At 42.5% G+C, this 11,877-nt stretch overlaps 2 protein-coding genes across 4 annotated transcripts in view; one reads left to right on the top strand and one right to left on the bottom strand.

Moving 5' to 3' along the window:
• Nucleotides 1–213, bottom strand: part of RFC3 (replication factor C subunit 3) — a 16,398-nt gene extending 16,185 nt beyond the window's left edge. Inside the window, exon 1 of the mRNA XM_042457438.1 lies at nt 3–213. Coding sequence (XP_042313372.1) covers nt 3–88 — 86 coding nt within the window. The 5' untranslated portion in view covers nt 89–213. The remainder of the gene's footprint in view (nt 1–2) is intronic.
• LOC121925367 (stAR-related lipid transfer protein 13-like) overlaps nt 1–11,877 on the top strand; it is a 1,219,986-nt gene that overhangs the window by 832,447 nt on the left and 375,662 nt on the right. The window lies entirely within an intron of this gene.

Raw genomic sequence — 11,877 nt, 5'->3', positions numbered from 1 at the left:
CCAGGTTCCGGAGCTGCGCCGCCTGCTCCCGGTGGAAGTCCAGCTTGCTAAGGGAGGAAGGGCGGTACTTGTCCACCCAGAGGCTCATGGCTGCCACTCTTCGCCCCTCTCTCCAGGAAGAAGAAGAAGAAGAAGAAGACACAAACCGAAAGGAGGGAAGAAGACAGAAGAGGATTGAAAAAAGCGCGCGCGCGCGCACGGGAACGAGCACGCAACCCAAGCGCGCGCGGGCCACGCAACTCAAACTGCGCGTGCGCGACCGGAATCCTAGCTCTAAGGTTGGCGGCGGCGCTGGCGGCCGCCATTTCGCGCTAGTGTTCGCTCCCCCCGTTCTCTGCTACGGTGGCCGCTTTGGGACAAAAAACAAAACATAACAAAAGCTTATACAGTACACACCATACACTTGCAGCCATACACAATGCATTATGTTTCAGTAATGTATTCACTTGCAGCCATGCACCACACACAGTGCATTATGTTTCAGTCATGTATTGTTGAGAGACAGTGTGGTGTAGTGGTTTGAGCGTTGGGATTCTGACTGCACATGAAACCCACACTGTGCGAATGACACTCTCAGCCTCAGAGGATGGCAATGGCAAACCACCCCCCTCTGAAGAAAGTTGCCCAGAAAACCCCATGACAGGTTCACCTCCTGATTGCCATAAACTGGAACTGACTTAAAGGCATACAGTAACAACAGCAACAGGAGGTAGTGGTTTGTGGGTCAACAAAATGCCTCAGAGGATGGCAATGGCAAACCCCCTCTGAACAATGTTGCCCACAAAAGATAGGTTCACCTCAGGGGTTGCCATAAATTAGAACTGACTTAAAGGCACACAACAACAATGGGAGGCAGTGGTTTGTGGGTCAATAAAAATATTGAGAGACAGTGTGGGATTCTAACTGGAGGCCAGGGTTCGAGTCTCAGCTCGGCCATGGAAACCCACTGGGCAGTCACACTCTCTCAGCCTCAGAGTGGCAAACTCGCTCTCTGAAGAAAGTTGCCAAGAACACCCCATGATAGCTTCACCTCAGTGTTGCCTTAAATTGGAACGACTTGAAGGCACACAACAACAACAATAGCATTTACATTTCTATATCACTTATCAGTGAACTCGGCACTCTCTAAGCGGTTTACAATACGTAAGCCAACTGCCCCCAAACAAGATGGGTGCTTATTTTACCTACTTACTAAATGATGGAAGGCTGAGTAAACCTTGGAGTCCCTGGGATCAAACTCACAACTTTGTGACTGCAGTATTGGCATGTAACTGCTGCACCACCAGGGCTCCAACAACAACAATGGGAAGTAGTGGTTTGTGGATCAACAAAAATGTTGAGAGCCATTGTGGTGATGTAGTTTTAGTGCTGGAATAAGCCTTTGGAAAACCAAGGTTCAAATTCCCACTCAGCCTCGGGAAGTAGAAATGTGAGAAGGTAAAGGAGGAGGGAAAAAAGAAGTGGGAAATTATAAGTAAAATTAAATGTTCAGTTAGATTTACCTTGGGACTCTTCCCACTCTTCCCAGTCCTTTCTATTGTATGTTTTAAAAATTATTTCTATTATCATTGTTGTTATTAAGGATTTTCTATAGGACTGTTTGCATTCTCTCTACTCCATTCAGAGAACCAGAGGATAGGTGATTATAGATTTAAACAGAGGGGAAAACAACGCACATGTTCTAAAAGAGAACTCTTCTGAAGAAGCAAAGAGAAGAAAAATGAAGGAAAGTAATCTATGATAAGGGGGGGGGGGGAACCAAGAACAAAACAAGATAAAAGTAAAAAGAAAACATATGCCAGTAGAGAATGGACATACAAGAAGAGCAATTAAAGAAAAAATCATATCCAGAGGCAGTATATGAGTCAGGAAAAGACAATGTTTTAATCTTGTACTTTTAATACTGTTTTTAATAGTTTATATATTGATTTGGATCTTTATGTGATTACTGTTTGTAAAGTGTATATTTGTGTACTTTTGTGTAACCCGCTTTGATCTGCCAAGGAAAAGCGGGCTATAAATAAATAGATTATTATTATTATTATTATTATTATTATTAATGTATTAGTCAGTATAGTAATTTATTTTTTAAAAAAATTAAGAAATTCACAACTTGGTTTTAATAATATTATCTCAATAAAATTAAAAACAACAACAAATTCCCACTCAGGAATGAAACCCATGGGGTGAACTTGAGAGGTCACATTCTCTCAGTATCAGAGGAAGGCAATGGCAAAACCTCCTCTGAAGAAATTTGCCAAGAAAGCCCCATGATAAGTCTGTCTTCTTGGGGGTCACCATAAGTCGGAAACAACTTGAAGGCACACAACAATTTTAATACAGGGGGTACTTGGTCAGTTCCCCTAGAAGTTATTGAACTATTATTACTGCCAGAGAGCCAATGGGGAGGAATGCTGGGAGGACAGCCACACTTATGCTTGAAAATAGTACATGTGAAAGGGATCTAGGTGTCCTGATAGACTAGAAGTTGAACATGAGCCAACAGTTTGATGGAGCAGCTTAAAAAGCCAATGCAATTCTAGGCTGCATCAGTAGAAGTATAGTATCTAGACCAAGGGAAATAATAGTGCCACTCTATTCTGCTTTGGTCAGGCCTTACCTGGAATACTGTGTCTAGTTCTGGGCACTGCAGTTCAAAAAGAGATGTTGACAAGCTGGTGCATGTCCAGAGGAGGGCAACGTAAATGGTGAAGGGTCTGGAAATCATGCCTTATGAGCAGAGACTTAGGGAGCTGCGTATGTTTAGCCTGGAGAAGTGAAGGTTAGGTGATATGGTAACCATGTCATGATTGGCTAATGTAAGGCAGAGTGATCTGCAGGAGCTCCAGGCCATGGATGGCTAGCCTGCTGATATGGCAAACTCACTATAATGACAATTCACAAGAAAACAGGATCCAATAAAGGCAGTTTTTAGGTGAATGGATAAATGTAATGACATAAATGTAATATGCAACTATGTAGCTGAATATAAATAAAGCCAGAGGCAGTGCAATTAAAAGGCTAAAATGTAGCATTGGTGTACTGAAAATCCATCTGAAACCTGCCCAGATATGAAGCTTGGCCAGTAGTCAACTTCCTGTCTTTCATTTTCTTTACAGGGTTATTGTCACACTGCTCATTAGAAAGAAAGAAAAGAAGAAGAAGACAAATGTAAACATAATAAGAACAGCAGGACTGTCATATCAAGGGAGCCAACCATGTCCTTGCTACATGTCCACAACTGGATCCTACATTAATATATCTGTATATTTTTTTTCTGTTTGGAGATTTGGCTGAGCAAATATTTCTGGAGTAAAACTGGCTTTCCTTGATGGTTGGTCTCTGTCAGCTGTCATTCTGGCTTAGAATGATTGTCTTCTCTCCCATCACCATTGGTGTATGGCTGCAAGTGAATTTCTGTGTGCATACCAGAGGGCAGACTGCTAATTATAAGAGAAAATGGGCCCTTATAAACTGACAGATGGTTAGAATGTTGGCAGGCTGATGTCACCCCAATGAAATGAGACAGTAAAAAGAAACAACACTGATTTCATGAGACAGACCCAGTTTTAAATATATTAGCCTTAAAATTTTTGCCTACTGAAAACAACCCCTGCTCTTTAACAGCTCCGAAGCACCCAAGCTCTTGTTTTGCTTCTCAAATGAAAGTGAAAGACCAAGGCTGAGGTTAAAGAGAAGGAGCTTTATATAGTGCATGAAGATAGAAGTTTATCCTTCCAGCTGGAATAGCTGGAAGGATAAACTGTAACCATGACTTTATGTATTTGGCCAAGGGGTCAAACTGGAGAAAGGAGCAAAATGAATCAGTGACAAGGCTGGAGGAGAAACTACAGCAATGGCTGGAGAGCAGGCTGGATGTTCAAGATCAAGATGTTGCCAGATGTGGGATATATGTTCAACTGGGAAGAGGAGGAGAAGGCAATCATGGAAATAGAGACCACAAAGAAGAGCAACTCACTATGACTTAAGACCTAAAATAAGAGGTTGTTACCCAAAGAACTGGTCAGGGGGACTGTCAGCATTACTCCAAATGTTGGGGTAATCCTCTTCCCAATTAAACATATATTCCACATCTGACAACATCTTTGTTCAGGGAAGCTTTTCAACAACCTGATTTGATGGTTGATAATGTATTTTAATGTGTATTGTTCTATAGTTAATTGTTTTATGATAATTTTAAAGACACAATATTCATTTCCCCAGAATCTCTCTGAGCCCATCTCTACAAGGATTCAGAAGCATCCTGGGGAAACAAAGATACTAGTGATACCTACTACTGCTACTTCACTTCTCTTGTTTAAGGTTGAGTGCCAGTGCCCTTCTGGCAGCTTTGAGTTGCCAGGTCAGGAACATCCATTCTCTGACATTTCAGGAACAAAATAAGAGAGCAGGGGGTGGGTCCATATCATATCAAGAGATGAAGCAGTCAAGGGTTTCAAAGTGGTTACTGGAGGACTGGAAAACTGACTTAGAGAGTCTATCAGTATAGTCCTACTAGATGACACCTTGCCCAGCTTCCCCAAAGTTCAGTCATTCTGAGCACCACCTAATGTGGATCTGAGGGGGGAAAGGCAAGACAAATCAGTCATATTCCATCATTTATTCAGAGTTCCAGCACTGTTGCTTTCCCAGCTACACATTATTGGTTTAATTGTTGCCTTGAGGAAAGCACACCCAAGAAAAAGGAATATTCTCCCTTAATTACTGTCATTAGTAACAGGCCCAGTGATATCTAGTATATTGTCAAGCATTTTCTGTATGTTGGATTAAACATTGATCAGAAGCGAGACTACAATCAAGAAATAAGAAGAAGACATGGGCGTGTTACAGACACGCCTATAGTATGTCCCCAGGATGTGCTAGGGTTAGGAAGGGGCATCAGGAAGTGACGCCCCTAACCCTAGTACAGACTGGGTCTGTAAAAATGGCGACGCCCTATACACAAGGGCACCACCATTGCTATGTCACCACTGCGCCACCTCCAAATGAGGCAACGCGGAAGTGATGTACTTGCGCTGCTCAAGAGTGCCTGGTGCGCTCTTTTGGCAGTGCAGGAAGGAGCACCTTTTCAGAGCTCCTTCCAAGATTTGCGTCGCTGGCGCAGCCTCTACACGGCTGCGCAAGCGACACAAATCAGAAAGGGACCAAGCGGCCCCTTTCTCTTGGTCCCCGCTGCCATCGGGTGTCCTTGGGGCATGAAGCCCCAAGGACACCCCTTTCCAGGCCGCAGGGAAGCGGCCTTTTGCCGCTTCCCTGCAGCCTGGAAAGCAGCGGATCAGGGCCTCAGAGGCTGCCACTGTGGCAGCTGAGGCCCCGATCCGGTAGGGAAAGGGCCGGATACAGGCCGCCCCAAACGGATGGTCTGTAACGCACCTAAGACTTGGAAGGGCAGCCATGAAAGAACTGGATGAGTCCCTAAAGTGTAAAGATGTACAACTTACTGAAGTCTGACTTATCCAAACCATTAAATTTCCCATTACCGTGAATGGATGTGAGAGCTGGACATTGAAGAAAGCTGACAGAAATAAAATAAAATCATTTGAAATGTGGTGCTGGAAAAAGGTTCTGAGGATACCATGGACAGTCAAAAAGACAAGCAAATAGGCCCTTGATCACATAAAGCCTGAGTACTTTCTGGAAGTCAAGATTGTTATTGTATATTTGTATTTTAAAATGTTCAGATGTGACAATGGTTTGCTAAAGTAAAAAGTAGTTGCAGCTGAAGGCAAAAAGTCTAGGCTGGAAGACAAAGTGTTCAAGGACAACAAACGAGACAAAATTTAAACAAGACATGTTTTTGTTTGTACTGTGATTGGTTCCTATGTTGCATGGTAACTGGTGGGAAAGAGGCTGGACTTACGTGATGACTTCGTGGGAATGTTTATTCTTATGAGAGAACAAAGACTGATCTTATGTTCAAGGTTTTTTTTCTGTGAGTATGGACTTTGAAAGAAAGATGTGTCATACAGTATTTAGCTATTAGCTCATGTATATAGCAACTAAGACAATAAAAGCCCTCACTGAGTGAAGCTTGCTAGTATTTGTTTCTTTAATTAAGCAACTGTTTCACTAGGCATTAGCAAGCTGAAGGTTGTGTTGGAGTTTGCTTTGATCCTGAGTTCCAGAGAGACTGCATTTACATCCAGTTTGGAACCACGGGGCAAGAGACTTCACCCAAAATAATTTTTTTCTAACAAAGATGACAAAACTAAGGCTGTCATACTTTGGTTACATCATGAGAAGGCATGACTCACTAGAAAAGACAATAATGCTAGGGAAGGTAGAAGACAGCACAAAGAGGAAGACTGCAAGACAGATTATTGGATTCAGTCAGGGAGGCCATGGGAATAAGGGCCGAAATAGACAAGCCAAAATAAAGCTGCTTCGGGTCACTTTGGAGGTATGCTGTTTAAATGACACATGCATCTTAAGAGGCCAGAAGCTGTGTTAAAGCTGCGCTCCGGTCCTTAGGACTGGAGCATGGCTTTGGCACAGCTTCTGGACTCTTAGGATGCATGCATCATTTAAACAGCATGCCTCTAAAGTGACCTGAAGCAGCTTTATTTTGGCCTGTCTGTTCAGGCCCTAAATTTACAGGACCTGAGCAGACCAGTGTAGGACAAGGTTTTTGGAGATGTCTCAACAGGGTCACCATGAGTTGAGGTCAACATGAGGGCAGCTAACAATATTTGCATTGGACTGCAGCAGCCCAGCTACTGCAACCACTAACACTCTACATTGGGCAACAGGCTAGTTCCACTGCCATAGGATAAATTGACATAAAACAGACATTAGGAAGGGGAATACACAAAAACCAGTAGCAGAATATTTTGGTCTGCCTGACATTCCACCTCAGACCTCAGAACAGCAGTCCCTGAACAAAAGAACTACAACGGAAGATTGGAAAGAGAAACAGTAGAATTTGAATTTATCCACAGACCACAGTCCATCAACAGTAGATTGAACAACAACAAAAATGATTTCCTGACACACTACACACATTTTAACACTATCTAACCCCCATCCTCATGAGGACGCCCTTGACTTGTTCATCACATCACTTTCTGTTTCCCACACTCATTCATTCTCCTTACTTACAGGCTACAGCTTCCACTGTCATTGTCCCCCAATGACTGTCGCTAAAACTGGACTTGGCACTTTATTCTCTTACACAGAAGATCCTGAATTTGAATTGACATTCCCACACACTAATGGCATATATATGTCCCTGGCTTTTCACTCCACCAAATGCATCTGAGAAAATAAACTTAAGTGTACAAGAGCTCATGCTGCCAATTTCTTTTTTCAGTTAGTCCCAAAGATGCTACAAGATCCCTTCACTTGCTTTATCCTGTGCATTTTAAAGGCAAACCTAATTCAAAGGTTTATAGCTATGCAACTATCTTTGTATTAAATGTTCTGTTCTTTAGCATACTAATTATTTTAGTAGGGTCTCTGCTGTACACACTATAACACTGGCTTTTCATGTCTCTAACTTTCTTTTTTCCCCTGTCGGATCATCTGACATATAGAAGCTTTTGAATTTCTAAGGGTTCTCTCGAGGACCTTCTTCATAAGCGATTCCTTTTTAAACAAAAGTTTTATTTCAAGTTCAACATCAGTTTGAGAAAAGTTTGCTTTTCTTTCAAGTTCTGATGTTTTCCACATCATGGTTGCCATTCCTTATGCTAAAGTTAAAGGCAAATGCCACTTGACTTCAATGGAGTGGGGAACCTACCCTTGAAGTCGAGATGCAGCTTTATGCAAATTGTTTGAGGCTGCAGATTTCCTTTTAAGTTTAAAACAGCAGAACTTGGTGCTTTCAAGAGTGCACTTAAAAAAAACCAAGCAAAAGAATCTTGATACATAAACTACCTCATGTACGTAATTGTATTATTCATATGCAGTGCAATTATTCAAAGTGCAAAATAAAGAGGAAAGATTTAAAACAATTTTCTACAACAGATAAGACTGTTTTTGAACTTCAGAAGATGTATATTGTAAGGGTAGCATTACATATATTGCAACTTACTGAACAGTTGTTGTTGAGAACTTGAAAACATAACATAGGAGTCAGTGCTATGGTCCTAGTAATGACTGAGAAGAATACCTTGTTCTTTTGTTTTGGAGTTAGCATACCTGGGGAGTGACGGGAGCCGGAATCCAACAACATCTGGGAGGCCACACAACCGCTACTTCTGCACTACTGGTACAGCATTTGCAAACTGTGAAGCGATATTCAGTTACCTTATTATTTATTATTTACGATATTTATACCCCACATTTCAGCCCTAAAGGCTCTCAGAGTGGCTTACAATTATTATTTTTAATTAGACGGTCCATTGCCCTCAGGCTTACAATCTAAAAAGACCATGACACAAAAGGAGAAGGGAATGGTGGTGGGGAAGGGATCAGGTCCAGCAGTTCTTCTCTCCCTCTGAGGCCTGGACCATCGCTGATGTACTAGAGGGAGGGCTCTGATTCTTATGCTTTATTAGTCTTATTTTGGAAGGCCAAGCATGACATTGCTTATGTAGACAATATTGGGAGGCTTGAGGAAGTCCTGAGGTTTGCAGAAGTACAGTGAATACTTAGGGGTAGTACAGAAGGGTGATTTGCACCTTCCTGCCAGCGAACTAGGACTAGATGAGGCTGGGCATTTACATGCCCAGAAGCCCTAGTCCGCCGGGAGGGGCAGGATTATGTGAGCATGGCGCAGCGCCCATACAGCGCTGGAAGGGGTGCAGTCATGGGGCACCAATTGTGACCCATACAGGAGGCTGCTTTCAGCAGCTTCTTTTTGCTCCTGAGAGGGAACGGATTGTTAGTTGCTGCGGCAACAATCTGGGCCAAACAGGGGCAGCGTTTTGCTGCCCATCTATTGAGCCCCTAAGTTTAAAAAAAATGCAAAGGCAGCACAGGAGTGGGGTGCAAGAGAGCCAAATGTGGACTGAGCATTCTCACTGGCCATTGATTGATAGAAGAGGAAAGATACGTGAAAAGGTTGGGACAAGGTAATGGAATGGAGTTTCCAGAAATGGGATGGCTGACAAGAACTACAGCCAGGAACATTCCATATTACCAATGTGTTTTTTTAAGTTTTCCAAAGAACCTTCTAAGTACAGATGCAATATTGCACAGGCTAAACACATAAGTATTAGAATAAGTGAGCATTTGGCAGGATAGAATTTCATAGTTTTGATCCATTCACCTTGAGGGGTAAGAGTGACATGATAGAAATATTCAACACTATGTGCAATTTGGAGAAAATAGATGGGGTGATTTTATTTTATTCTTTCTGTCTCACATAATACTAGAGCCAGGGCCAACAACTGAAGTTGAATGGTGGGAGATTTAGGACATAGAATCATACAGTTGGAAGAGACCGCAAGGGCCATCCAATCCAACCCCCTGCCATGCCGGAACTCACAATCAAAACACCCCTGACAGATGGCCATCTCACTTCTGTTACAAACCTCCAAAGAAGGAGACTCCACTACACTCCGAGGGAGTGTGTTCCACTGTCAAACAGCTCTCACTGTCAGGAGGTTCCTTCTAATGTTGAGGTGGAATCTCTTTTCTTGGAGCTTGCATCCATTGTTCCGTGTCCTATTCTCTGGAGTAGCAGAAAACAAGTTTATTGGCATGCCCCCACACATTATCATACCTAAATTGCTGCCTATCTACGTGGGATGCTGCCGCCCGGATGCATCCTAGGCCGAAGCTTCACTCAGCCAGACAATTTTTGGAGTCAGAAGCTCCCCAACTTTGAAAAAGTGCTGGCTGAGCGAGGCTTGGACCTGGGATGCATCCAAGAGGCGGCATCCTGCGTAGATAGGTGGCGATTTAGGTATGAACATCTGGGAGCATCCCGGATCCTGAATTCAAACTAGAAAAGCTAAGCCGGTTTATTTGTTCATGTGATAAGCTCCTTACACTTGTCCATGTTGAAATTCATTTTCAACCTTGACAGACGCTGGCATTAGAGTGGAGTGGGGGCATGATGTATGCCCCAACTCTGCCTCCATGCCAGCATGATGCCACACATCCCATCGCATGGTGGGCAGCATCACGGCACTCCTCTGGTGCTGTGGGCAGATTTTTGCGGCTCCTTTTTGTGCTTTGGAAAGGCCAGATTGGGACTGCAGCGTGTACTCGCCATGGCCCCGATCCGGCAAAGACAGAGGTGGCTGAAGGCCACCCCTTAGGGGTGGTCTGTTCAGCTCCACAGTTAACTTTGGCCCAACTTTCTAATCTTTTTAGGTCATTTGAATTGTCATTAGCTATTCCTCCTAATTTTGTGTCATCTGCAGATTTGATAAGCATGCCCTCTATTCTTCCATCCAAGTCACTGATAAAGATGTTGAATAGCACTGGGTCCAGGACAGAACCCTGCGGCACCCCACTGGTCACTTTTCTCAAGGATGAAGAAGAGCCATTGCTGAACACCCTTTGGGTTTGGCCGTTCAACCAATTGGGTGCTCAGCAATGATAAATAAAGGGAAATACATTTTCATAGGTTGCCAGTGATTATTTGTGGTGGTGACGGCTATATGCTGCCACTGCAGAATCACAGGCTGTGTGCCTCTGAATACTAGTTTCTGGGAAGTATGAGTAAATGAAAGGTCCTAGCATGTGGCTTGCTACTGTGGAAATAGATTGCTGGACTTCATAGGAATTTTGTCTGATACAGCACTTGTCTTTTCATATTCTAGTAAGTACGATTTCCCGAAAGTTTTCACTACGTGGCTAATAGCAGATGTAGGGGGAAGGGAGGGCGTGCCTTAAATTGGAACTGTGGCCAGATGTTGGCGTATGCTTCAACAAGGCAGTCTTGCTCCAAATTGATCTCGCCCTAGAATTACTTTTTAAAATGTGAGTTCCAACATAAGCCTGGTACTAGAATGCCTACAGGGTTAGAAAATTAGGTTAGAATAATATGAGCATAGTGTTATAAACTGTTGAAGATGCACATTCAAAAGGTTTTGATATGTTAGAAGTTAAACCAGCCAATCCCAGAGGTTGTCCTATAAAAGATAAAAGTTTACAAGCTAAACTAAGTAGGGTCAATGATGAAATGATTTTCCTTCCTTTGAAGTTGCTGCTATATTCAAAGATATCTTTGTTTCTATAAACTTGTATATTTATTGTAAGATGAAAGGGCCTTAGATTGGTGGTTTGTTAAAAACAATTCTATGCTTAGAAAAGAAGTAGCGTTGTTAAGCAGAGATAGTGTGTTGTACTGATTTGTGTGCTGGACTATGATTGTGGAGACTACGGTTTGAATCCCTGCTCGGTCATGGAAACCCACTGGATGACTTTGGCAAGTCACTCACTCAGCTTCAGAGGAAGGCAAAGGCAAACCCCCTCTGAACAAATTTTGTCAAGAAAATCCCATAAGTCAGAAAAAACTTGAAGACATACAACAACAACAACAACAACAACAACAGCAACATCAACAATGCATTGCTGAGAAAGTTTAAGGGAATTTGGCCAAGAGATAGGGAATGAGTGGTCCTTCAGAACATTAACTCTGCAATCCCTTCCTATTGGCCATATTGTTATAAATATGAAATGAAAATAAAAGAGAATTCATTAGATTAAAAAAGTTCTCTACCAATGAAGGAGCACACAGATGTAGTATAGGAACTGTGATGCATGCATCATAAAGATTTCCCATTCTTTTCTGTGAAGTAGACCATGCAATGGGTATGTCCTGTTATAGAAGAAGATAATAATAATAATAATAATAATAATAATAATAATAATAATAATAATAATAATATCCCGCCCCTCTGAGAACAATCGGGGTGGCTAACAAAGTTAAAAATACAGAAATAAAATCCCTGATACCCT

The sequence above is a fragment of the Sceloporus undulatus genome, chromosome 3, assembly GCF_019175285.1.
Source record: "Sceloporus undulatus isolate JIND9_A2432 ecotype Alabama chromosome 3, SceUnd_v1.1, whole genome shotgun sequence".
Classification (NCBI taxonomy): domain Eukaryota; kingdom Metazoa; phylum Chordata; class Lepidosauria; order Squamata; family Phrynosomatidae; genus Sceloporus; species Sceloporus undulatus.
This window is presented reverse-complemented; position numbering and strand designations above follow the sequence as displayed.